At 42.3% G+C, this 27209-nt stretch overlaps 1 protein-coding gene across 1 annotated transcript in view; it reads right to left on the reverse strand.

Annotated features, from left to right (window-relative positions):
• Positions 1 to 27209, reverse strand: part of dip2ba (DIP2 acetate--CoA ligase B (putative)a) — a 46800-nt gene that overhangs the window by 7911 nt on the left and 11680 nt on the right. The window contains exons 2-30 of the mRNA XM_087834338.1: positions 17052 to 17123; positions 15580 to 15735; positions 14954 to 15079; positions 14591 to 14827; positions 14366 to 14494; positions 13442 to 13561; positions 13066 to 13263; positions 12666 to 12757; positions 12476 to 12586; positions 11990 to 12113; positions 11733 to 11842; positions 11447 to 11549; positions 11297 to 11361; positions 11098 to 11191; positions 10784 to 10903; positions 10552 to 10666; positions 10149 to 10288; positions 8845 to 8981; positions 8249 to 8329; positions 8037 to 8164; positions 7673 to 7787; positions 7389 to 7590; positions 7142 to 7254; positions 4848 to 4928; positions 4569 to 4692; positions 4313 to 4434; positions 3551 to 3662; positions 3078 to 3187; positions 89 to 219 (exon numbers count right to left, since the gene is read on the reverse strand). Of these exons, the coding sequence (XP_087690464.1) occupies positions 89 to 219; positions 3078 to 3187; positions 3551 to 3662; positions 4313 to 4434; positions 4569 to 4692; positions 4848 to 4928; positions 7142 to 7254; positions 7389 to 7590; positions 7673 to 7787; positions 8037 to 8164; positions 8249 to 8329; positions 8845 to 8981; positions 10149 to 10288; positions 10552 to 10666; positions 10784 to 10903; positions 11098 to 11191; positions 11297 to 11361; positions 11447 to 11549; positions 11733 to 11842; positions 11990 to 12113; positions 12476 to 12586; positions 12666 to 12757; positions 13066 to 13263; positions 13442 to 13561; positions 14366 to 14494; positions 14591 to 14827; positions 14954 to 15079; positions 15580 to 15735; positions 17052 to 17123 (3568 nt within the window). The remainder of the gene's footprint in view (positions 1 to 88; positions 220 to 3077; positions 3188 to 3550; positions 3663 to 4312; positions 4435 to 4568; positions 4693 to 4847; positions 4929 to 7141; positions 7255 to 7388; positions 7591 to 7672; positions 7788 to 8036; positions 8165 to 8248; positions 8330 to 8844; positions 8982 to 10148; positions 10289 to 10551; positions 10667 to 10783; positions 10904 to 11097; positions 11192 to 11296; positions 11362 to 11446; positions 11550 to 11732; positions 11843 to 11989; positions 12114 to 12475; positions 12587 to 12665; positions 12758 to 13065; positions 13264 to 13441; positions 13562 to 14365; positions 14495 to 14590; positions 14828 to 14953; positions 15080 to 15579; positions 15736 to 17051; positions 17124 to 27209) is intronic.

The raw sequence follows: 27209 nt of genomic DNA on the forward strand, positions 1-27209 counted from the left end.
CTGGAAACGAGAGAAAACTGTCAGCAACAGCAGAGCTGTGAGTTACAAGAATAATGGCCTTCTGTCTTTATGTTTGTGTTGGAATTACCTGGAGAGGCACCACAGGACGAAGCCCAGGCCACAGTATGGGTCCAGGCAGATGGCTACTTGGCGTGAGGAGTAGAGCTCACACTGCAGTTTAATGGAGCGGCACAGAGTACTGACCGCAGCGTGAGACATCTGAAGAAGCAGAGAAACTTTTAAGAAATCCACCAGACTCCATTAAACTTCACCTCATTAGTATGATTTTAATACCTCAATATGAATCAATAAAGACGTAGTTTGATGACCATTAGAACAGGTAGCATGTTAGAGTTAAAAATGTGTATTCTTCTTTCAGCTGCTCGTTCTAGGGGTCACCACAGCAGAACATCTTTCTCCATCTCACCCTATTCTCTAGCATCCTCCCCTCTCATATACAGTGGCTTGCAAAAGTATTCGTCCCCCTTGAACTTTTCCACATTTTTTTACGCAGCTCCACAACTGCTCTGTGACGCCCTCAGAGGTTGTCTAAGAGAATATTGGGAGCAACAACACCATGAAGTCCAAAGAACACACCAGACAGGTCAGGGATAAAGTTATTGAGAAATTTAAAGCAGGCTGAGGCTACAAAAAGATTTCCCAAGCCTTGAACATCCCACGGAGCACTGTTCAAGCGATCATTCAGAAATGGAAGGAGTATGGCACAACTGTACCAAGACAAGGCCGTCCACCTAAACTCACAGGCCGAACAAGGAGAGCGCTGATCAGAAATGCAGCCAAGAGGCCCATGGTGACTCTGGACGAGCTGCAGAGATCTACAGCTCAGGTGGGGGAATCTGTCCATAGGACAACTATTAGTGGTGCACTGCACAAAGTTGACCTTTATGGAAGAGTGGCAAGAAGAAAGCCATTGTTAACAGAAAACCATAAGAAGTCCCGTTTGCAGTTTGCCACAAGCCATGTGGGGGACACAGCAAACATGTGGAAGAAGCTGCTCTGGTCAGATGAGACCAAAATGCAAAACGCTATGTGTGGAAAACTAACACTGCACATCACTCTGAACACACCATCCCCACTGTCAGATATGGTGGTGGCAGCATCATGCTCTGGGGCTGCTTCTCTTCAGCAGGGACAGGGAAGCTGGTCAGAGTTGATGGGAAGATGGATGGAGCCAAATACAGGGAAGAAAACCTCTTGGAGTCTGCAAAAGACTTGAGACTGGGGCGGAGGTTCACCTTCCAGCAGGACAACGACCCTAAACATAAAGCCAGGGCAACACTGGAACGGTTTAAAACAAAACATCTCCATGTGTTAGAAGGTCCAGTCAAAGTCCAGATCTAAATCCAATTGAGAATCTGTGGCAAGATCTGAAAACTGCTGTTCACAAGCGCTGTCCATCTAATCTGACTGAGCTGGAGCTGTTTTGCAAAGAAGAATGGGCAAAGATTTCAGTCTGTAGATGTGCAAAGCTGGTAGAGACAGACCCTAAAAGACTGGCAGCTGGAACTGCAGCAAAAGCTGGTTCTACAAAGTATTGACTCAGGGGGCTGAATAATTACACACACCCCACTTTGCAGTTATTTATTTGTAAAAAATGTTTGGAATCATGTTTGATTTTCGTTCCACTTCTCACGTGTTCACCACTTTGTGTTGGTCTTTCACGTGGAATTCCAATAAAATTGATTCATGTTTGTAGCTGTAATGTGACAAAATGTGGAAAAGTTCCACTGTAAACATCAGCAAGTCCTCCTTCACAATATCCATGAACTTCCTGTGAGGTCTTCCTCTTTTCCTCATGCCTAGCAGCTCGACCTTCAACATCCTTTGCTCACTACATCCACTCTCCCTCCTGCGTACATGTCCATCTCAGCCTGAGCTTCCCTCTGATGTAATCACGACACCTTCAGCTCCATCTCCAAACCATACATCACAGCAGGTCCCTCTGCTATCTTGTAAACCTTTTCTTTCACTCTTGCTGTTATCCTTCTGTCACAAATCACCCCTGCCACTCATCTCCACCCACTCTACCCTGCCTGCACTCTCATCTTCACATCTCCTTCTTGCTTTGCATGGTTTACCCCCAGGTATTTAAACTTATATACCTTCAATATCTCCACTCCTTTGTTGTATATAAAATCTGATCTAAATTAACCATTTCTTACATGTCTTTTAACCTCATTAAAATCAACAGGCTCAACAACTTTTATTGGCAAATAAATCAGATTTATGCAAACAGTATTTAGAGGTCCTTCTTCTAATAAGTTCTGATGTTCTCTGTGGCAAGTTGGACATCAGCTTCTGGGCCAATTCCCGCTTTAGCAATGCTCGAAGCTGACTGCAGTTTGTGGGCTTCTGCCTGACCACACTAAAAGCTTCCTCAGAGAATAACTTCTTCCTCCACCAAAGGAGCACTTTAATGCTTTGTGCATTTTACAGCATGATGGATGTCTCCAGCACCACGTCTCAAGGCGAAAGTGATAACTTAGTGGCTCTGAGATCATCAAATTAACATTTCAGAGCCACGGTCAAGAATCGATGCGATCAAGAATTTATGGTCAGCCCTAAAACAAGTGTGTGAATAAGCAGAAGCCCACAAACAACCTCAATACTGATGAGGCAGTGAATCAGCTTAGGAGACGGACAGTCAGCATCCCAAAATGTCAACACACTGTAAATACTGACTGTAGGCATAAATTTGACTTATTAACCAATAAAAAATTTTGAATGTCATTTTAACTGCACAAATGTCCTTCACTATATCATAAAAACAAACAAAGTATGTCAAATAGACAATTTGTGCAACTACCAAATATTTTTGGCCACGTCTGTGTAGATATGAAAATATTTAATCTCCGTGTCATAATTCTGTTGTCAATATACTGAACTAGACCAGCTGAGTAAAGGTCAAACATCCAAGAGAAGACATAGAAGCAGAAAATTAAACATTTTCTGGCTAAAGAAAGTCATATAAAAAAAATAAATGAAATCACAGTCATTTTTGTTCGTTTGTTATGATTATTTTTGGAGTATATACAGGATTTGTGGGAGTAATCTACCTTGACTCCAGTCAGCATGCCTGTGGTGGACACACTGAAGTCCAGATAGGCCAGCATCTCAGCTGTAGGAGGTTTGTAGATGTGTGGAGGCCGCTTTCTTGGAAGATCATCTGTAATGCGAGCGAAGTGAATTTATGTTATGTCTTTATTGTACAAAATAAATCAAATACTTCTTGCTAATACATCTTGCTCTTAATGCTACAGTCTGATAATAGTCTGGTTGAAAGGGAAGGTGATATCATTGCACACGTAATTTTATCCTTTCAGTGCACATGTTAAAAATCCATACTTTTATTTTTAACTCACTGCAACACTCTTATCTTCAGAAATGAGAGCTTAAAATAACTGAAACCGTACGGTACATGTCTGAAGTTAGTCAAAGCACAAACAGTGTCTATTTCAAGCTAAACCTGCTAGCATCTAAAGACGTGCACAAACGCAGCGACGCCCAGCTGCTTTCCTAACTCAGTCACCTGTATCAATGATCGTGGGCCACGTTTTGACATTGACGCTGGCAGCCGCCTCCCTGGACCTGAGGATCCTCATGAGAGGCTGAGTGGTGAGGATGCAGGCTGCTTTGCTCACCTGTGGCACACGACACAGAGCACAGACGCGGTCGTTTAGAGCCACAGATTAATGTGAAGCATTCAGTTATTGATATTTCATTGATCTCCAAAGTAAAGCCCAATTTCATTTGCTTTGCCCAGGGGAAATCAGTTATAGTGGCCAACAGAAGTATTCATTTCATTAGTGAAGGGCACTTCTGTTGATGTGATAGTTTATTAAAGTGGTGGCTAAAAAAGCTTCATATTTGTTTTAAGGTCAGCGATGCATATTTCAGGACAGTATGGACTATGTCTGTCTATTCAAACATCTCTATTTTCAGTGAAATTGGGAATAAGGAACCCTAGTTAGCTGTGACTGTGGATCACTTAAAAACAAAAACAAAGCAAAATGATGTATTTGCATTAGAGAAGACTCACAGAACTGTGTTCTCATTGTGAACTACTAGTTTTGGATAAATCATTACAAAATTAAGTGAAAAAAAATAAAACTGAAAATAAAAAATGAGCGCTTCTGGTGTGTTGAACTTTAAAATAGCTCTTCAAGGTAGAATAAGTACAAAGACAGTTTAAATACTACTCAATGTACTCAAATAATTCCACATACATTACTCCATTATACTGTGGAAATACTCGAGTAAAAAAAAAAAAGCTGTGGTGAAGTGCACTCACGTCAATGATCATGCGGACAGTGGGGAGAGTAGCAGCCAGATTCTGTGGGTGGGGCGGCCTCACAGTCACAGGGATGACCCCCGCGTAGAGACAGCCATAGAAGGCGGCTATCAGGTCGATACCTGCAGGAGGAGGAGACGGGAACCTGGTTGAACTACGACGCCGTTAAAATACTACATTAAACAACGGCACTTTTACATATTATTTGATGTGAAAAACTAGGAAGAGGTGAAACGCATAATAACGGCGTGCATACCCGGGGGATAAAGCAGCACCACGTTGTCTCCTGTGTTGAGACCTCCTCTCTCCATCAGGGTAGCTGTGATTTTCTCTGCTCTCTTGTGTAGCTGAGCACAAGTTGCTGTGCACACTGCTACCCCCTAGAGCAGAAACAGTGCTGGTACAGATGATCTCATACAACAAAATGGATCACCATTCACAGAGTGGCACCATTTCCGAGGTAAAAGAAAGGTAATGGTGCACGGCACGTACGCGCACGTTTCTTGTGTTTACTGCATGCTCATGTTTAGCCTACCTTAGCATTGAGCAGCACGTATAAAACATGGTCAGGGTCCATTTGGGCTCTCCACTGCAGAGCTTCAGACAAGAACTGGTGCTGAAAAGGCAAAGAAAGGAATCGCTCATTACATACGCATCACAGATGGATGATTAAACACACAAACAACGTTTTAATGCACAGATATAATTACACAAAGCAGCACTGTTGGCAAATAATAACTTTAAAAAAGTGATTAAAGAGAAAAATATTTTAAAGGCTGTCTTCAAAATGACAAATAAATATATAATCAGTCCTCTCTGTGACAGATTTGTTCAATTTAAACAGAAAACACTTTAAAGTACGTCAAGGACACAGTGTGACGCAACAGGAGCACAGAGGTGTCCAGAGTATTTGGGTTTTATAAGTTGTGAAAGGTCATGCTGGGACCATCTGCACCAGGAAGGAGGCAAACTGGAGCCACAAGCTCACAATCTCTGGGCCTTTAAAACAAAGGAGTCATGACTAGTCCCTCAGAATGCTGTTTCTTAAATAAAGGTACTTCACAAGATTTACGCAGTTACATAAACGAGTATTAATAGAACTATTAATATATTAAAGTCATTAGTCTCTCAATCTGTGGTGTCAAAAAGCCGAGGAAGCAGTGCACCAGACACACAAGGACAGGACCTGAAAGTAAAGAATCCCTTTACAAGACAGAAGCCAGGTGACCACTAGGAAGCACGTAAAAAAACAAACATTAAAAAAACAAGTAAAGATAACACCAGCTAGACGTACAGGGATATTCAGCAGTATCGCACCGTCAGACACTGGAAAAGTAATCGTTTGTGCGTCGTGCTCTGGTCAACAATGAGTGAGGAGTCACATCATGCAGACCAGCTGCCCTGGCAACTCATAAAGCCATGCTGCACGTGGGAGCGTCACAGTGAACACAGGAAGCAGAGGTGCACGTAAAATACTTCTAATTAATATTCTAATTCGTACTAATGCACAGGACTAGGGGAGAGAGGGCTTTTGCTGTGGCTGCACCCAGACTGTGGAACAGTTTACCTCCTCACATCAGATTCTCCACAAGCCTAGGAACTTTTAAAACTGCTCTTAAAACTCACCTCTTCTCATTGGCTTTTAGCAAGGTTTAACTTACTGTTTTAACTTATTGTTTTTATCAGTGAGGTGTTTTATGTACTTGTGTTTTATTGTATTTTATATTTGTATTTTATTGTACAGCACTTTGGTCAGCCTTGGTTGTTTTTAAATGTGCTTTATAAATAAACTTGACTTGACTTGACTTGAGGATATACGATTAGTACATCGCCGTATATTATTAGAACATCTTCTGCAGTTATATATGCTAAGTGACAGATCATAATTGCTTAAGCCTCGCACTTGCACATTTTGTAAAAGATAAGAAACTTCTTCTCACTCAGAGGAGATCGATGTCTTTTAATTCATTGCTGACTTTTTGGTCTGGCAAAGCTGCAGCAGGCTGCTGGCCAACTCCAGTCTTAAAATAAGACGGCGACGTGGGACTATTAAATAAGGCCCGGATGAATGTAGGATGTGACCTCATTTGTAATGCGCTGCTGTATATTAGTTTTAATGTGTGGACCTCTGCTGGACAAGGAAGCTAGCCTGTGCGGTCATCTCACCGGGCTAAGCTGTACCTGGTGGCCGTCAGGTTATCGCAGCTGACTGACAGAAGCAGCACGAGCAAAGAGGCGGGTGGGGGGGGATGCAGGGGGGAGGGGAGGCCAGACTAGAGCCTTACCATCATGGTGGGCCACATACAGAGCTAAAGCCCAACCCAAGCAAAGTAAAGGCAGAACAACAACAGAGATTTAGGATAAGGCATCAGCAGTCATACTGCCTGACAGACGCAGGCTCGTCTCATTAAACCTGCATTCATGGCATGTTTACACATCAGTTTACTTTACCAGCTTAATTTGAACAGGTTTGTATGACATTAAAATGTTATACAGTTACTGCATGAATTAAGCTTTTTTTTTTATCCAAAATCCAAACAAGTTCAAGCTTATAATAATGTCAATACAGCAATCTGAACAAAACACTTGCTCATAAATCTTCTGCCATCTATAAAGCAACCATTGCAGTTTTGCTATAGCGTGCAAATCTTTTATTAATGGTCTCACTGTGCAGGTGTTGTACACATCATAGACACTGACTCCTTTAGATATTAAGGCAATTCAAATTCCTACAAACTAAACTGCTGGAAAACTGCGTTGCACTCTGCTAAATCCACTACTAGACCTCATATATATGAAATCAGTGGAGTTTGGTCTGTGTGGCAGTACCTTTCGAATGAGATCCTGGTCCTCCACCACGCCCAGCTCTCTCCCTATTGCCTGGGCGATCCGTTTCCCTGCCACCAAGTTGCCAACCAGCATAGAAGCTGGACCAACGTCCACTGAGGAGATCAGAAACAACGACAAACTTTCAACTGCCAGCTGATGGCACATCCTCATTATTTCTAGCTCCCTCTTCATGCTGCAGCTTTATATTGTATACAAGAATGATTCCATAATGTCTAAGACAACCCACCTGGCTGTTTCTGCCGGGGCTTGGGCAGGTTTGTAACACAGGTGTGTGGGCACATGAGGATATTACAGGGGTGAAGGTTTCCCTCCAAAAAGTTCTGCTTGGTTTCACAGATGTGGATGCCTCCCAGAGGCGTCTTTGGGAGGGTGTTGGCTGGGACGAGCGCGAGACAGTACAGGCCAACCTGGTGGATACTGTCAATGGCCTAAAGATGGAATATGCATCAAGTTAATACAGTATAACATAATATTAATAATCAAGATGATATGAGCAGATGTGTGATTCACCTGCAGCACTCGACTCATCCACTGGAAGCTGTCTTCTTCACTGGCATCGGGCCTCTGCTCTGCCACAATCACTATCCTCTCATCATAAAACACCGTCACAGAAAACACTGCGATCCTGCACAGATGCCAACAGAGGAGTGAGTGCAAACACACAGTAGACAAAGAAAGCAGCAGAAGCTGCAGGATGCTGAAGGGATTTTTACTAATTACCAATTAAATATCACTAAATTATCCCCGCTCACATGTGTGCGTCGCTAGAACATTCTTACTCAGTGTGCATTATGAAGTAATGTAATGCATGAACACACACGCTGAGAGCACAGTGGAACCTCACTGTGCTCTCAGCAGCCTGTCAGTGTCTCACCTCCCCCTGTAAACTGTTTTGACAGGCTCCACTGCTAGCGCCGTGGCCACCAGGTCGTCTGCATTGTGCCGTCGCCCGCTCACCATCAGGAGCCCCTCAATCTTTCCCACAACAAATACCAGACTCCCCTGTGGAGCAGACATATTTAACTCAGCACAGACATCCAAATTGCAGAGTACTGGAACTACTGTAATTGTGTATGAGCGACCTACCGGTCCCACGAATCCAAGCAGGCCAGTTCGAGTGAAGGGGATTTCTCCAACGGGCGCTCCGGCTTGATTTACTGGAATCACCTAGAAATTAGCACAGATGAGAGAGACTAGTGTCATAAATACAGCACAGATTGCATTTCAAGGGTAAATATACTGCATATACTGCAGTTGTAGTAGTACAACATAGTATAAGCCAAAAAGAAACACTTAGTGGGTTCTATTAATAAAAATAATGGGACAATATTTAAACTCCATGAAGTCTATAAAGCATTTTATTAGTAAATGAGGAAATAGAAATAAAGCAATTATTCAGTGACGTCTGTGGCTCCATCTAGTGGGTCATTTAAAACTAGTACTCCTTTTCCATGAGTCCATATTTTAAATACACAAGGTCAAACAAGAAGGGACGGAGCTCATTATAGCAGAAATAAGAGGGGACGTACGGAGACTGATGTAAACTTCATATCATGTCTCATTCCACTGATTCAAAAGCCACAGTATGTTGTACCTTTTTATGCCATCAACATTTATCATTTTAAAAGTAAATGTTGGTACAAAGCTGTAATTTGTGTGACAACATTAAGCCTGTGACAGACCTCAAATGTGTTTTTGGTGACACCCGGTAGGCCGTAGTACAAGGTGCCTCCAGCACGTGAGTTGATCACGATCTCTCCTATCTCGTCCGTCTTGCACAGCTGAGGAGATCCCTCTGGTTTCACAATGCACATCAGAGCTGAAACGAACAAAAACAGGTCAAAACATTAGAATTATCTAATACTGACTGCTTTCCGTCCTGTCCACCTCCATCCCTTTTGGATGATATTTTTGATTTTAAACCAAATGCCAAGCGGGTTATAAGTGATGTTTATGAGCTGTTAAGTAATTTTAGGCTGTCTACATTGCAATCACTTAGGGAACGATGGGGAAGTGATCTTGGCCAACGGATTGCAGATGAGACTTGGCATAAGATAATCAATAGAATTTCTTCGTCATCTATTTGCCTTAAACATGTGGTGATTCAGTTCAAAGTGGTTCACCGTCTCCATTGGTCTAAAACTAGACTGAGCAAAATCAAGGATGGGTTTGACCCCACATGTGACCGGTGCAAACGAGAGCCTGCTTCCCTATTTCACATGTTCTGGGCATGTCCAAAACTGGGTAGCTTTTGGAAAAGCATATTTGAAACCATGTCCAACATATTTGGTGTTCCAATTGCACCCTGCCCGTTTATAGCTATTTTTGGGGTGACGCCTTGTGATGCCAGTCTTTCCAAATCACACTCTGATCTTTGGGCCTTTTGCACTCTTTTGGCCCGTAGAATGATATTATTGAAATGGAAAGAGCCACTTCCACCTTTATATGGGCAATGGGTTAAGGATGTCATGTACTATACTCAGCTGGAAAAGATCCACTACACTGTAAAAGGTTCGGTTCGGAGGTTTTATGACACATGGCAACCTTTTCTTACTTACTTTGAAAGATTAAGTCCAGATACTATCGCTTAATGTGCGCGTGAGTGGGTTTGTTTTTTTTTTGTTTGTTTTTTTTTTCCCTTGCTGTTGTTCATTTATTTTATTATTTACTTTGTATCTGTAATTTTATTTTATTTTATCTCTTCTTTCCTCTCTGGCTGGGTTTTAGTTACACTGTTCGGGGGGGGGGGGGGGGGGGGGGGGGGGGGGGCACGGGCACGACTGTTTGTTAATATTGTCGTAATTGTTGTTGGAAGCAATTCTTTGTTCAATAAAAAGACCTTGATCAAAAAAAAAAAAACCATTCGAATTATGTAGACTCGAGCTTCTGTATTCTAAAAAAAGGTCATACAGTCAGAATGTACAGTAAAGATGTGACAGCTGCTGCACTTCTGCACTGCCAATTACACCTAACAGTTGTGGCTAACCTCCAGGCATAATGTGACCCACATCCTGTACAGTCAGAGCAGAGTTCTTGTCTTCTGTGTTCACCCGGATCACTCCGTGGCTCAGCCCGCCCATGGACAGGATGGCCCTGGCTGGCAGCGGAGCGCCTCGTGCACCTGGCCTGCACAAGGTAAAAAAATGTACATGCTTTTAACTTTTTATTCTGAATAGTGTATTTTTCCATTTTCATGACCCATACTATTTGCGAGTAATTGCTGCATCCTATGAATATTTACAGATTTCATGCATTTTCAATAAAGGACGTCTCAGTTAAATTTAATTATATAAATTTTGTTCTTACAGAGATCAACAAATTTAATCCTGTATGTGTGAAAAGCACACGTCTCTCTGTTTATCTCTTTGTTCGTGTGGTTCATGTTGTACCTGCGGATGGCCACAGTCAGGGCCTCGGGCGAGGTGGCACACGGACAGATGACCTCAGGCTTCAGACCATGAGACTGGAACACATTCAGGAAAGCATCACATGAGGACACAGACCCTGAAGGTAAACAAAGGATGAAAACATTAACAAAAGTAGGTAAAAGCAGCTTAAACCCACAGCACAACATTTTAAATTGGCCATGTATAGTGACTGTTTATTACACGAGTTACTCACATGGGTTGGCTCCATCAGCTACTATAAGCATGCGTATTGAAGACAAGTTGATGTCTTTCTGTTCTTTATGGGCCATCATGGCCCAGTGGAGGTCACGGCACTTCACCAAGGCCACACGTGCTATGAGAGGGTAAGAAAAATCCCTTAAGCATCATTTCTCTACTGTTTTCTTATTTAAAAAAAATTCTAACATTAGTATTATCCTAGCAGTCTGTAAAATACTTTGTTTTATTAATATTGTTTTCTTATTAACTAAGCAAACATAGTAAAATTATAAGAATATGGAGTATAAAAGTAAGAACATTTGGCTCAACCTTTGTGAATGTGAACCCTTTGCACCCAGGACATGGGACAGGCCTTCATGACAGCATATGGCACAGTAATGGTGTGAATTCTGTTCATGACACTCTGCAGGGAAGGAAAAAATATAAACCAACAGTGTCAATAACATACTGCACCACACACCAAAGTAATAAAGGGCATCTAGTCAGCAGCAGAAACATCCAGTCTCACCGTTAAGACGCCATGCCACAAGCCCATATCTTTCTTACAGTCCAACACATTGACCAGTGTCTCCCCTAAGATAGAAAACACACGAGCAAATGAGTGCGTTCACCAGCTTCAAGTCCACAAAGTTACATCCAGCGTTTTATAGTCTCTGACCTTCACAGTAGTTACAGGCTTGTGTCAAAGCTTGACAGTGAGTCAGCATGGCGATCTTAGACACAGCGACTCCCATCACTGTTCCCTCCTTACTCGCTTTGTACTTCAGCGAGAAACAAACACACAGACAAACACACAGATGTCAACAACATGTCAAAATTAATATCAGAGTCAAATAATAGTGTGCGAGTTACAGAAGATAAATAATTGAATATATAACAGTTTACTAAAGATAAACTGAATCTAAATTAGAAGGCAGAAATTAGAAATGCATTGAACTGCCTACCTCTATGTAGGCAGTGTCTGTGTTGGCAGTGGGAATGTGAGGCTGCCAGTCTTTGGATGGTTTGGTCAGGTACTTAGTGTCGGTCACTACCCATTTCATCCTCGGCCAACCTGCAACATGCAGACGCAAAAACTATTACAGCTGTCACTAGGAAAAAAGCTGCACTAATTACACTAATATTGCAATAAAATGACAGCATCCAGAGATGATTCCTGATGAGCCAGCAGCATTAGCAGAGGCAGTTTAGTCTTGCTGACCTTTGAACTGGATGATTTCTCCGTTTTGTGTCTTGGGCAGCCCTTTGAGACACACCTCACTGGTCAACGCCAAACTCACGCCACAGCTGCCCAATAGGAAGCCAATCTGCTGGCTCCCTGCATCCTATGACAAGAGGCTTAGGTCAGGAAACTTTAACACACAAGGACAGGCAAGCAGACAAAACTGTGACAACTAAAATAAATAAATTAATTAATTAATTAAAAAATAAAAAAATAAAAAATAAAAATAAAAAAATAAAAAATATAAAAATATAAAAAAAATAAAAATAAAAAAAAAATAAAAAATAAAAAATAAAAATGAAAAATAAAAATAAAAATAAAAATAAAAATAAAAATAAAAATAAAAATAAAAATAAAAATAATAGTGAGGCTCTCATTATCATAAACCATGCATTTGGTCCTAAACATGTGTAGCATTTTTCAGAAATCCCACAGAAGAACTGCTATGAAAACAGGTATATTTACCTGTCGGGACAGCGGCACCTCAATAGGCACAGGGATGACTTCAGCTAACAGACAGCCATAAAAGGCCACCCAGAACATGCCAGGATCACTGTTTGGATACACCAACGCCACCTAAGAAGCAGAGGAAATGATTTTCCTCGCTGTGCTGCTTTACAATTTACTTAGGAAGAAATGACTGACAAACTCTTACTCGATCTCCAGGTTGAAGGACAGGCTCGGTCTTTGTGCCCAGTTTATTCAGAAGGGTATAGGCCAGTTTCAGACTGCGACTCCACAGTTTACCTATACAGGTTTTTAAAAAAAAAAGGAGAAGAAAAATGTCATCGTTTTCCAAAGGCCAGATTTCTTACTGTTAAATTGCCGTGTATTATTGTTGCATAACTGTTCCATGATCGCTTAACTTCCCAACCCACTATGGGTCCACACTGGAGGCAATGTAATGTGGGAGTTGTTCTACTCGGGCCAACAAATATTTCTTCCTTTGATCCAGCTCATATGCAAAAAATATACCTGACATTTATAGAGTGGACACAACAATACAGACACCCAAAATCGACTTTAATATTCCTACGAGGCAACGTGTCGCTCACCATATGTGAGAGTGTAGAGTGGTTTGCCAGTGATGTCCAGGGCAGTGAGGGCAGGGCTCTTGGCCTGAGTGGCCCCCCAGCGGGCAAGGGCAGCCTGCAGGGCAGGAGGCCAGTTACTGACCACCCCAAGGGGCTCCCCCTTCACTGGGATGATTTGACGTCCCTCAGGCTTCGGGGTGTTGGGGTCCGGTTGGGGAACTAGGCATGAGAATTGGCAAGCAAGAAACTGTGAGTACTGCAACGCTGTAGTGTAACAACACTCTGGGTGACTTCCTAAAGAAGTGAAAACCCTTTTCAAAACAACCAAGAGGATTTATGTGCTGTAGTACACACAACAGTGAAAATCAAGCATGACGTATCGTGTTATGTGCCACACCTTCTACGATTTCCTCAGAGTCGTCGAGGAAGAATTCGCTGAGCGGTGGTCTTTTGGGTCGTTTGAGTGTGTTCAACAGCTGCTGGATCTTAGTGGACACCCTGCTGCTGACAGGCACGCCTGGACAAACACGGAGAGCAGCCGCCGTCACCAACATATGCAAACAAACAATGACACGCAGACACCCACACATGCACGTTTATTCAAACACGAATCTCTACTTTAACACACGCTCACTCGCTCACACAGGCAGTAACCTACGCACTAGCACAGTCAGGAACAGAATCAGCAGCAGGGAAAATTTGAAAGGGAAATTTGCACACAAGGAGACACAGAGTGGACAATTCTTTCAGGAAAATACTATAAAGGAAGAGTTCTACTTCTACACCTACAGCATGAGACAAACGTAAAGAGAGGTAGATATCAGGATGGAAAGCAAGCTACTTGGGGCCTCTTCGGCATCCCTCCCCTTCCCCAGGTTCGATGTATATTACCTTTTCTTTTTCCTTTTTTAAATCAAAGTCAAGACAGGGACAGGATTAATGGACCCAAAAGAAAGAACACAAAATATCGGTCGTTAGCAGCATTCACCACACAGTGACATGAGGATGATGTTGAAGGTGATCGAGGATGAACATGGGTAGATTGCATGTTGATTGGAACACATTCAATCGCTTTTCTCACTGCAATGCTTTGAACCACACAGTCAATGCAAAACAGTCAAACATCGTCCGATGTCATGATTAGAATACCAAAATGACTGAACTGCTTGAAATGAGGAAAGAACCAAAAGACAGTCACCCAGATTCCAAATATTTCAGAAAATGAAGAATACTTTAGAGTTTTTCTCCCCACATAAAACTTTATATATATATTTGTACCACAGCCAGACGTTAACAGACATTCTGGCGTAAGTGAGTGTACCGTCAGCAGTATCCAGCATGCTGGAGCGGCTCTGTCCACGGCTCATGCCCCTGACTGCTGGGGGAAGATCCACCCTGGACCCTCTGTCTTGAGAAGCAGAGGACGTCACATCTGGGGGGACACTGTTTTCTATTAGGGCGGAGAAAAATAGCATCATTAATGGCAGTGACACTATCACTGAGATTTATGGATCAACGCTGGGAGTTCTCCATCAGGACGGTTTACCGATGCGTGTGTGGGCTAGCACGTCAGCCAACAAGGAAGCAGCAGGCTGAGGCTGGGGCTGGGGCTGACTCTTGGGCTCTCCATGGGAGAGGGTGGAGGAAGCAGATGAGGATGTGGAAGAGCTTTGGACGGAGCGGTTGATCCAGTAGTCGGGGCTCTGCAGGGTCTGAGCTAGTGCTGCACTGAGTGCTGCCTTTCTGCGCAGTGAGCCTTCATCCTCTGATGCAGAAGATGTGTCTAAGAGTAAGAGAAAACGTGAAAGAAATTATGATTCAATAACTTTTAATGTTTTAGTAAGGGGATTTTTAGGAGCTACAATCACCAGCAACCATCTGATCTCAGAGTGGGTGGAACCAAGCTTACCTGGAGGTGTGCAGGTATCTATGGGAGACTGGACAAAGGCTGAGCGCCTCTTTGTTGGCATGGGAAGTGCCATTTTCTCCTCTTTATGTTTGGCCAGTGCTGCCTGGACAGCTTCTGTATGGATGTCTGCATAAATATAGAATAGAGAATAACCAGAGTGAGAACAACAACAAAGACAAAACCTGTGAACTTCAGGTTAGTGATCATGATTAATGGCACTCATTAGATTGATCAATTCTCTGGTATATAGATATCCAAGGAGAATTATAGATTTACAGAGGTTGATAAGGTCTCTTGGAGAAATTTCTGTCACCCTGAGATGATAAGGATGTTTAGGAACAACCCAGGAACCACCAAGGCTCGAGCCTGCCATGGAGTGGAAATTGCTGGAGCACCAGGTTATGCCATTAGCGCGCCAACGTTAAACCCTGTTGAAGATTTGTGAGGATATATCTCCCAAATAAAGGAAATTCTATAATTGTTTTAACAATTAAAGTTAAAACAATGACTTGAATTGTTTGCATTCATTCCAAATCAAAGAAACTATTTACAGGTAAACTCCATGATGTAAACTTTTGACCCCAACTGTACCTGTGTGCTTTTGTAGTGAATTTTGTGATGCATACCTGATCTGTAGCGCTCGTCCCTGGCGCCTCCGCTGCGGTGTGAACGATGGTGTCTGGAGGCTGAGGAGGTGGAGGGGCCCGGGGCCTCAGGACTGGGGGTAGGGTCGGCACTGCGGCTCGGGGAAAGCTGCACATCTGGTAGAGGCAGATCCACATCTACAGAACAGAGCCCAGCATGTGAAAAGTCAAAAAAGTCTATATTTAGGGGAACATTACTAAAAGCAAAACAAACAATCTAACATGAGATCCAGGAAATTCAGACAAACAGAGCACACGTTGCTTTACATAATGCTATTACAGCAACGTGTAGGCATAAATATTATATGACCTTCTCTGAAGCTCTCCAAATTTAGCCTCATACAGCCTGTGAACAGTGAAATAAGGACATGTACTTGACTGATGCAAGTTATACTGCTAACAGAGTACATGAAACTGGGTCACATATATATTTTTAGTCAACTGTCTTTTCCTCCCAGAGGGAACTGGGTAACTGAGTCCCTGAGGAGATGATGGTTTTGAGGGATAACAGGACGAGTGAAGGAGCACGCGGTCACCCCTGGAGATTCAAAGCTTTCTGGTGTATGCTCTGACATTCAAACCAAGCTGCCAGCAAAAGTCAAACGAAAGCAAAAATCACTAAAAACAATGGGACTTTCATTCAAGTATTAAAAAAAAAGTTTTTTCCAAATGAAATCTAGATTAATATACAATATTTGCGTGTAATCACATAAATGTTTTGGCAGCACAAGTCAAAACAAAGGTTAAACTAGAGGAAAGGGAAGTGTAGTGGTGCTCTCTTTTTTTTAAATAGCTTAAAGTGACACATCGAGAAAGATGTTTTTTTCACGCCGCTGCTGGCATGGTGCAATACTTTCCGAAGGAAACGCCACACCCTTGCTTGAGGAAACTGACAGACAAATCAGTTTGTCTGTCACATAGTAACACAGAGAAGCTTTAGTACTTCCCCACAGCTGTAAACTGAAACAGTTTCAGAATGTATCACATTTACTGGGTACGCACTAAATACAGCAGAAAGTCTGACAGGAACTATGGGTTTGTTCAGCTGTGGCTTACCTGTGGTGATGAAGTTATTAAAGATATTTGTGCATCACTGGTTACCTTATGTGCAATTCTCATTTTGGCCACTAGAGTGCCACAGAAAGCCAGAAATTATGTTGCTAACTTGGACAAAGGCAATCAACACTCACACTGAGAAGTCAGTCAAGTTTCTTCTCAAAGACATGAAAAAAGGAAAAAACTACAACACGACATAAAGAATCCTTTTTTCCCTCTGTAAATGTAAATTTGAGGAATCTTCTTATGCAATCTAGCCTTGTTTTGCTTTTCAGCCTGAACAACAATAACACTGCTGATAGGGGAGGCGGGAAAAAAACACAAATGGAGAAAAAGAAGAAGGAAGGCTTTAATGTGACATGAAAAAATTCCAAGAGCAGAAGAAGAACTGGTCTTACTTGGCAAATGGGAGATGTAGGAGGCCAGCAGCTTGGCTCTCTTCTTCTCATAGCCCTTCTGCGTGATGTCACCTAGGAGAGAGGACAGCAACACCAAACTGTTAGGTTAGTCATAATTACCACACAAACTCCAGACAACTACGTACACACAGACTCACAGACACACACATGTACAGCCTCTGCTTTCCCTAATACATTTTCAAAGGATTGAGTCATAATAATAATAATAATCCACTTTAAACCAAATCCACTGAACTCCACATGCTGACAGCTAAGTCCATTTACAACAAGGCGAAGAGATAACGCCATTGTTTGGCCTTACATTAGCCCCAGTGAATAAACATGCCTGCTGGCTATAAAACCCAAGTATGACTCCGCCGAGCAGCACGTAACCAGGCAGAGAACAATGCCAAAACATTGGGAATAGTTGGGATGGTAAGCAGAGCAAAAAAGGAAGCCATGTGAGCCAGTTTCACATGGGACTCGGTCATTTATCTGTCCCGACCTTTTCCCACTGTAGACCCAGCACCACCCCTTCCTCATTCGGCCTCGGCCTGGCAGGATTCCCAGTGATACTAGAGCGTGCTAGAGAGCCGCACAGGCCCGACAAAGTCCATTTAACTGGGACCCCAAAACACACAGTCTGCTCACTGCAAACATGCATGAAAGACACACCCTTACATACACACTCCCCTTGAAAACACAAACAATCCTAATGCTACAATCTCCCACACTCTCTCTGCTAGTCGCCTTCTTTTGTGTCCAGCGATAACACCGCATGCTATGTCAAGTGCCAATCTCAAACGGCTGCTTAACCTCAATCTCCTGACACCTCCTCCACACTGACCAGCGACAATGAGGGGGACCTACAGAGAGCATGGGGGGGGAGCTGAGAGTCACTAGCAGCAACAGGGAATGCAGACCAGTGTGTGCATTAAGCAACAATGAAAGAAAATAAGGAGAGAAACGGTGAGCCAAGGTTCAGCAGGGAGACTGGAGGGAGGTGTGCTGGATAAGCCGGGGCCGGGTGGGGAGTTTCGTGTGGGACTGAGATAGAGTGTGTTTTTTCTTAAAGTTTTCTCACACTCTGGTCACTATCCAGTGGAGTGTAGGATTTGCTTGTATAAACAAGAGAATCAGAAAGGAAGTCCCCTCTATGATTGTGTGTGCGCCTGCCAGAATGGGTTAAATATGAGACTTACAACACTCGTATTATGAGAAGCAGAGTAAAAGTGAATAACATTCGTAGAGAAAAAGCCAACAAAACAAAGTTGAACAGTTTTAGAGTGAAAGGCAGTGTGTGACTGAGTGCCGAGTGCTTTGTCGTTCCCTCTGTGCAGGGGAGCAAAAAGGAAAAAATGGGGATGGCGAGCATTCAGCTTGGAGTTCATGCCTGGGTTCGCACACTAGGCTGAAATTCAGACACAGCAGCTTGTTGCAGTCTTTGTTTCTCCATCTCTCTGGCATGCTACAGACTTGTTTATACACAGGAAAACACTCATAGGCAGACATGCAAGCGAGACAATCAGCAGCAACTTGATTGGAGTGGAGTGGAGCAGTTATTGTTGTCGGAGACAAGGTTACGCCAAGCCCGGTCCTGGTGCCCAACTGGTGCCGGGAGGGAAGAAGGGGAAGAGATGGAAAGATGGACGGAGCGCCGTCGGTCATTAACGCAGACAGAAGAGAGTCTGTGCTGGTGTCGGGCGAGTACAACAGGCACGGATTGGCACAGGCACACCAGCTATGTGGCTGGCAGTGGGAAGAAAGACACTGAAAGGCTCTGGGTTTAAAGACTGGCTGTGACAGCTGGTTCAAAACAGAGAAAAAGCTGTATGTGTTAAGTGCAAGAATGTGGTGTTTTTGAGTGTGAGCGTGAACAAAAACAGTACAGTAACTGTGTGTGTGTGTAATCTGAGGTCAGGGGACAGGATATGAGCATTACCCCACCCTGTGTGTGTGCTGCCAAAATCGTCTCACTGTGTCTGTCTAGAGAAAGAGGAATGTGCTGATTGGAAAACACCATACTAACAGAGAGGGCCAACTGGCCAAGAGAGAATGCTCATAGTTCCAAAAACGTCCCTGAGGTGCAGGAAGCTAATGTATCCGTGCATGTGTATGTGTGTATACACAGCTGGGGCAGGTTAAAGGGCGCTTCAGCACACAAGAGAATGAACGCTGACAGGGCCTGAGGTGTACTGGCACTACAGGCCTTCTCTGTGAGATGTGTGTCAGTATGTCAAACCAGGAATGCGTACTTCGTCCAAGGATCGGCTGAACCTGCCCAGCATGCTGTGATAGCGCCACAGTATCACTAATGAATGTATCTTTAAGAGCGTATTAAAAATGTCTGACAAATCTCACATCTATAAGCAATTATCAGTCCTTCTTCTTGGCAGCCAGACCTTCTAACTGACTGTTTTGTGTTAATCGTGCTGTTCGTGACATTTTCAGAGCTCATTCAAGACCAGATGACAGTGACCCTGTGAGTCTTCTTTTAAAATATCCGATCTTGACCTCATACTTCAAGACAAGTCATACAGTGGACTGATCTCCTAATAGCTGGCAGCGCAGGGTCACAGAGGGGATAAACACACTCACATGAACGGCATTCCCAGCCACGCTGATAACTGCGGAGGGCTACAACTTTTTCTGACACAGTAGGGGATTACGGAGCACTTCAGATTTAATCTGCACTGGCATTCTCCACTATGATCCGGCACATTAGAGCCATTTGAGTTTTTGGAGATTAACTGTTTATTTGTGCACTGTGCATCACTCCACGCGTACACATCTTGATCTTGTTGTCAGGGTGTTTTCCTGGATGCTCCGATTGGGTCTTAGACAGGTAGCAACGCACAAAGGCAATTTTTTTTCTAGTTATTTCTGATCATTTGTGAATGAAACCTCAAACTGTTACAACGATGATTACTTTCCTGTGGGTTCTTTGCTACAGCCTCCCTGGGAGGAGGCCACAGGAGAACACCCTGGTTGTGATTTCGACTTATATGTGGCATGACATACGCTCGAAAAAGCGGAAAAATATATTTTTATGAACCTGTGAAAGAGGATAAAGTCACTGTGTGCCCTGTGACCGTGTCAAATCAAATCCAAGAACTGAAACCATCATGAAAAGTGAATTTCTCTCTGACGACATGGCTGGGCATTAAGCATTCATGACATAACATTTGCTCCCTGTGGTTTTCCAAGCAGCTCAAATGTTGAATCATCGGACTGGCTGTAGCTGATACAGCTAAAATTTCGCTTCTTGGATTACTATTACCCATGAACAGCACCCCTTTTTGTTTTCCAAATACAAAGGGAAAAAAAGCTGTTAAAGAAAACGCTTAATGGTCAGTACATGACCTGGACGTATACAGGAGGTTGTTTTTGGTTGCGATTTGTCTCGGTTTTTGTGTTTTATTGTCTTTACCTTAATGCAGTGTGATCTTCTATGCACACCTTACTCTGTCCCTCCCAACCCACTATGTCTGTGCTGTTCTTTTACCATCGGGAAGAGCTGAAATTTGTATTGGAAGCAGTTTAATTCCAGCTGCCAATACCCAGAAACAGCACTGCATTTGAGATATTTATATAAAACTAAAGCAACGAGGTCAGTGTCTGCCTCAGCCACTCTTTCAATCAGTGCCACAACTGCTGCCAAGATTTCTTCTCTTTAAATGATATTCATTAGGTCATGAACAACTGAGAGGCTCAGTGAAGCGCTTTTTAATGCCAGTGATTTCCCTCAGTCCTGGAATCACTGCACAGTTCTCCTGAATGAAAATCCAAATCTTGGCCTTGAGCTTCAACCCTGAGATAACAGCTGATCTATGAATCTCTGTTTAACAATTAACACCCACCCACCCATCAGCCTGATCTACACACACACACACACACACACACACACACACACACACACACACACACTACATTAGAGCTGAAAAGCCTCCTGGCATCCACATGCTCATGATATATGAACAAAAGGCACTGAGACAGCATTTTTCCTTCGTTTTCTTTCACTTCTCTGTAGAGGATGTTGCAACAATCTGATGTAATCTCAGCAAACATGGATTGTGTCACAGTGAATGCAAACTCCAAGGACCCTCTCTTGTTTACGCATATGTATTCAAGCCCCCTCCCCAACCGAGAGATCTCTATAATTACTTTGAGCAGATTAGCAAGTGACATGACTGTCACCCACAATTTCCGCTTGCCTGACTGTCTTTTGCACACAGAGACCTGCATGTGACACGTTTCCTGTCAACCCATAAATGCACACAACCATGAAACTCAAACAGGATAACTGGCTGGATTACACAGAAAGCTGTAAATAAAACGCCGCTTTTACATCTTGAAAGCCATCCAGTGCTCACATTTTGGTCTCTATCCTAATCTGTAATCTGAGATTACATCTAACCTAACAGATTATATCTCTCCGTCTGGACGTTTGTGTAGACGGGGGCACAAATGTCTGAAACGAGGCTCTGTACAGTGCAGGACTGTTTTCTAAGCGTGGTGCTTCTAGCCAGCGATACCAGTTTGCTCTGCATAAAAGTGTCTTTGTTTGCCTGTGGGTTACAGTTTGGTGACAAGAGTGATGCTAATCTAGAACACCGTTACTACCCTATATCACAAGAAATACATACCAAGGCAAAAAGTTGCTGTTCTATTAAGTCCACCATGAGGAAATGACTGTGAGATAAACAGGATAACTAGAGAAAACAGCACACCAACAGCCACAGCCTGCACATTTACATATAAATACACACATAAACACAGGGGCTGAGAAAGGAGGAACTAACGTCACCCACAAGATCTTATTTATAGAGACTCTGAGCAGTGACACGAAAACAATGGGCAGACTGTGCCGAGAACATGGATAAATAGCACTTGACAGGAAATGCAAACGAATGAGTATGACACCAAGGCCATTTAATGGCACCTGGTCATTAGTTAAAGCAGATGTAAGAAGCTTATTTCCATAGAGCATGCTCTAAAAGGGACGCAGTGTGACGAGTACAAACGTTCCACTGCTGTGCTTTTGCATACCATGAAACTAATTTCATTTCAATACTGTTAACTGGGTTTGAAATGATTATCATTTTAATTGATCAGGTTGACTGACAGTAAAGTGTTGTTTGATGATTGGGAAATCATTTAACTTACTCTTTTAAGAAAACTGAAAACATCCCTCGATCCAGCTTGTTAGCTGTGTGGATCTGCTGCTTTTCACTGATCACAAATGAAATATCTTTAAGTTTTGGAGCATTAAAAACAACCTGAGGCCCCTTATCATTAGCTTTATGAAAGCTCAACTTGTGACACAGTTATGTATGCGTGATTATTTATCAAAGAGTTCTATACTGTTTATATAAACATTCAAAATAGACATAAACATATGAAACATGCAGAACCACTGGATGTGACACTAGAGCACCAGCGTCATCTCCCACACACCAAAACAAACACACACAGACGCACAGCTGGACTCTCTACCACAACAGAGGAGAGAAACTTGGATTACATTACACACAAAAGAGGGAGTGTGACTTCATTTTTCTTAAGCATTCAAGGCAATGTTACACAACTATATATTTACATGGGAAATATTTATAGGTCACCATTTATCCTTTAAAATATCTAGCTAGCTATATATCCATCCATCCATCCATAGACGGAGGGAGAAAGAAAAACTAAGGCAGTAAAGTTTGTTCATCCAGAAAGTCGATAAGCATCCTTGACTAAATGTGGGGGTTTCCCTCAGTTTACTAGCAGTTAAATCAGGTTTTGAGTATTAAAACCAATCAGATATCACTCAAGAGATATTTGGTTCATGCCTGAATAGTGATTCAAAAACACTAATACATAAACCTCCCGCTTCCAGCACAATGTTTTTCCACTCCAAATCCAGGCCAAAAATTCCTCTGGGACCCTGGGAGTCCACGTGGGGGTTTTGAGGCAGACAGGGAGGATGAAGTGATCTCTGGACGGCTAAAGGGAACTGCTGGCCAGATAAGTAAGGGTCTGAGTAAGTGCACTTTCTCTTGTCAAAAATCTCCATTGGATTCGGTTTGTGTTTGGTTGGATGGAAAACGCAACTCTGACAGCCCAGCCTAGTCACGATTTAGCAACAGTGCCCAAAATATGGCTCGTTATCATTTGTCACTTTAACCTTCTGAACAATTTTTATGTACATCTTTCCAATAATGAATGATGCAGAAAATAAGTGCTCAAGTTCTTTTATTAGGTATAACTTATTCAATTCTAATACAAGATCTCCCAGTGACATAAAACGGAAGCACAAAAACCTTTTAGAAAAATCCAACAATAGCACCAAAAACTCATTGGTCACTGCAGCAACTAAGTGATGCTATCATGTCAAAATCTCAGCCCTGTGTTGAATCTGTGCCACAAAGAAATAAATAAGCTTTGAAGCAAAACCTCCAACCCAGTACAGTGGCCAGTGAACATAGCACGGTTATAGCATTATTATACATACAGTTGACTCAACGCTTCACTAAAACTGTTTCAACAAAAGCTCAACATTCCTGGCAGGGGTGTTGTATTAGGTCACTTTAGTCTTATCTAGCTGTCCCTACCCATATGGAAAAGATATATATAAATCTTATAAAGTTTGTATCTGTCTTGTGTGAAACTTGTATGAAAAGCATACAAGAGTGAAAACACATAAGATCCCTTGAAAAATTATATAATGAAACTTGTATGTTTTGGATACTTACTAAAACAATATATGAAAGTAATGAGAAAGTGGCCGCTTTCATGAGTAAATCATATAAGTTTTTACTATTTCTTTTCCATATGGGTAATAAAGTGAACTTACAGATAAAAATTTGACAAAAGATATGGGAATGTCTTCTGAAAATTACACCCTAAAAAAATACAACCCAAAACTGGTGACAGCAAAGTTAATAATATATATATTATATTATTATATTGTGTAATATGTGACAAGAACAGACGATGTAACACAGTTTAGTATACAGTGCTTCCCCCCGAAAGGATCACCACAGCGGATGGATCCACATGTTTTGATTTGGCACAGAAATCACGCCGGATGCCCTCGCTGACGCAACACTTCCAATTATCCAGGCTTAGCACTGGCACTTGGAGCACACTAGCTTGTAAGTCCCTGTGTTATATGCTGGGTCTGTGTCTTTGCCTGATTTCCAATCTATTGTGAATAAGGTGAATGCAATAGCCACTACAGATTAGAGCTATCAACACTATTATTTGAAAAATATTTCTTTTTATATTTTATTTATTGCCTTTCAGCCTGCTCCAGTCTGTGAAGACAGATCTAATTATGCCTCCCTTTTCATTTCTAAGGCATACTCTTATAAAAATCTCAATAAAACGAATGTGAGACAAAAGAAGTCCAAGGGCTGTGCTTGGCCCAGATTAGTTCAAATGAACAATTTGTGCGTGGCTTTCACAGATCAACAATGTGTTAAACCCATTTTCCAATAAATAATGAAGCAATGCCCAGCAAAGAGGATGTAACGGAAGAAGTGCGTCATACTGAGAACTAGAAGTGAAACCACTGTAGTGACATGTCTAACACAGGTACGCCTCGCAGGGAATTACAGAGAAGGGCAAAGAAAAAATGATAAAATAAAGATTCAGCAGCTCTTAACGTGGACACGCGTCTTAGTGGAACAAATGTGGGGCAATCCCACCTTTTAAACTTAATACCTGAGAAACACATAACACTCGAAGAAACACACCCACACATATGCAAACACAACGACCGGTTCAACCACACCCGAGTCAAGTACCGAAACATTCGGTGAAGTCAGACCTTCCTGTACAGGACAGCAACAACAAAAATAGTGCTGGCACTATTAAGATAAAAACAGAAGAAACAATAACACTGGACAGTCAGCATCCTGAAACTTAATTTACACCAAAAGTGTTTCCTTCGAGCTTTTTAAGCATTCATCTTGTGCTTGAGTTTAGAGCCCTACTTCCTCCATTACTTCTATTATTATTATTATTACATCAAGCGTTCTAGAGCCAGCTGGGAGTTTTGAGCTGGGAACTGCTGCAACAATAAAAGCTATCAGAAAACCACAATGAAACAAAAAAGACGGAACATTTTCTTTTATTCTTCTCCATAAGCAAGACGGCTTCTTCTTCACTTTAATCTTACTACTGTTAATGTACTACGCACACTAATTTGGGTCACGCCATTTCCCTCTAGATCATCACAGGCCAGCTGTATAATCTTGGCAGTGACAAACAGTTGCTGTATAGATAAATTTATATCACGTTACTTCATCAAAGTGATATGGTTGGCAAACAACTGAGAGGACAGATTGTGGAGTCAGAGAAACTGACGTCAGGCAAGTACAAGTGAGCTGTTTGTTAGTAAGCAGCAAAGGTTAATGCAGGTTGTCCTCACTGAGACTGTACGGCAGACTACAACTGCAATGAGCTTTCAACTAACAGGTCTATGTTTGCATAACTGAGTGAGACCAAGGCCACATCCCAGGCTGATTTCTGGTCAGATTAGCTTGCTACCCCTGCCATGAACTGTATCCCCTACAGCAACTACGCAGGTGGATGAATACTACCTTAGTCATTTATTAATAAACAGTTTTATAGGCAGACTTGTCACTGTAGTTAATAAAGAAGTTTTATAGCTTTATATCTGTGCTTCAATGCCTGCTTTTCATTTACAGCAGCGACTTTCAGGGTGTCATTGTTGTGGGCCGACTTAATGAAAGACCTACACCTGTAGTTCCCTGGCTATGACAAGTTAAAATGAGAGCTGTGCCAAGCTTGCGTCAGGTAGAGGCACTTCACAATACTAATGTAGTACTTGTCTCTCCTTCTGTTTCTTCTAATCCTTTCATCTTAAAAAAAAAAAAATCTATATATATATATATATATATATACTAATTAATTTGCACTTCCTTTGTTTAATCAGCATCTAATCCAGAAACATGAAGACAAGTTGTGATCTTAGGTTGAGCTTTAATCATTCCAATCACAAACATTCGATGCACCCTGTGGTCTGGCTGTATTTTCCCACTCTATCAAATGTCTAACTCAGAGAAACAGACCAGTCACGCTCAGATTCATACCTAAGGCCAATTTACAGTCACCAATCAACCTAACGTGTATGTGGGAGGAAACCAAAGTACCCAAAGAGAACCCACACAGTCACATGGACAACATGTAAACACTTTGAATCCAAGACTTTTTCCAACCACCACACAGCTGTCCCATTTCTTTTTCCCACATTACAGAGGATAATTTGTGGCAATTCATGCTGTTATGTGATGCACAAATTCCAGCCATTCGTGTGCCATGATGGCTATGATGCTTTGAGTAGGGATTATAAACTGATACCTTAAGTCGACTATGTAAGGTTTAGCAATACTCACTATACGCTCAGACAGGTCTGCAAAATAAACTCCGGCTCAAGTGACAAATGGTTGATTTCAGACGTTTTTGAGAGAACCAGCAGGAAGTTACCCAACATCCAGTCTTGACATTAGGTTGAGTCAAACGCTCTTTGGCTCCAACTTCACCTTTTATGTTTCGACTTAACCGCGAGCAAGAAAGCAAACTTTTGAAAACAAAACCCAACATACAACGAGCCTACAATAAATAATGGGTACCTAAACAGCAAATCTAAAGTAACAAGTCACGCCTGTAAGCGAGCACTACAGCATATGTTTTACTTTCAGCCTTTTTAAAAAGAAAACCTTGTGTCTGATCACACTAATTCTTTCTCACACTGACATGAATTACTTGAACAGTCTAAAGAAAGCCAGCTTGTTCTAGTGCGACAAGTCATAATGAGTCTGCCGTGAAAAGGACCGAGTCAGTGGTAGAAATTTTGATAGCACCATGAAGTGAGTGCAGCTTGACTCCGCCTAAATTCAGTCCACTGTGAAGAGAATAAAAAGAGAAAAGAAGCGTATTTAGACAGAGGCATCCTGGCTAGCAAACTGCATAATAGACTAGTGTTTCAGCATTGCTGGGTAACCACAGGGTATTGAGTGGTGAAAGTGAATGTAGAGGTATCAGGTTTCACTGCAGCAGTGTCGTAGTGAAGATAAACAGGGGTCAGAAGTGTGGGACGGACCTGACCCGAGGGTCACTGAGCACATCAGCTCAAGTATCATC

The sequence above is a fragment of the Neolamprologus brichardi genome, chromosome 20, assembly GCF_056152115.1.
Source record: "Neolamprologus brichardi isolate AB-2024 chromosome 20, ASM5615211v1, whole genome shotgun sequence".
Taxonomy (NCBI): domain Eukaryota; kingdom Metazoa; phylum Chordata; class Actinopteri; order Cichliformes; family Cichlidae; genus Neolamprologus; species Neolamprologus brichardi.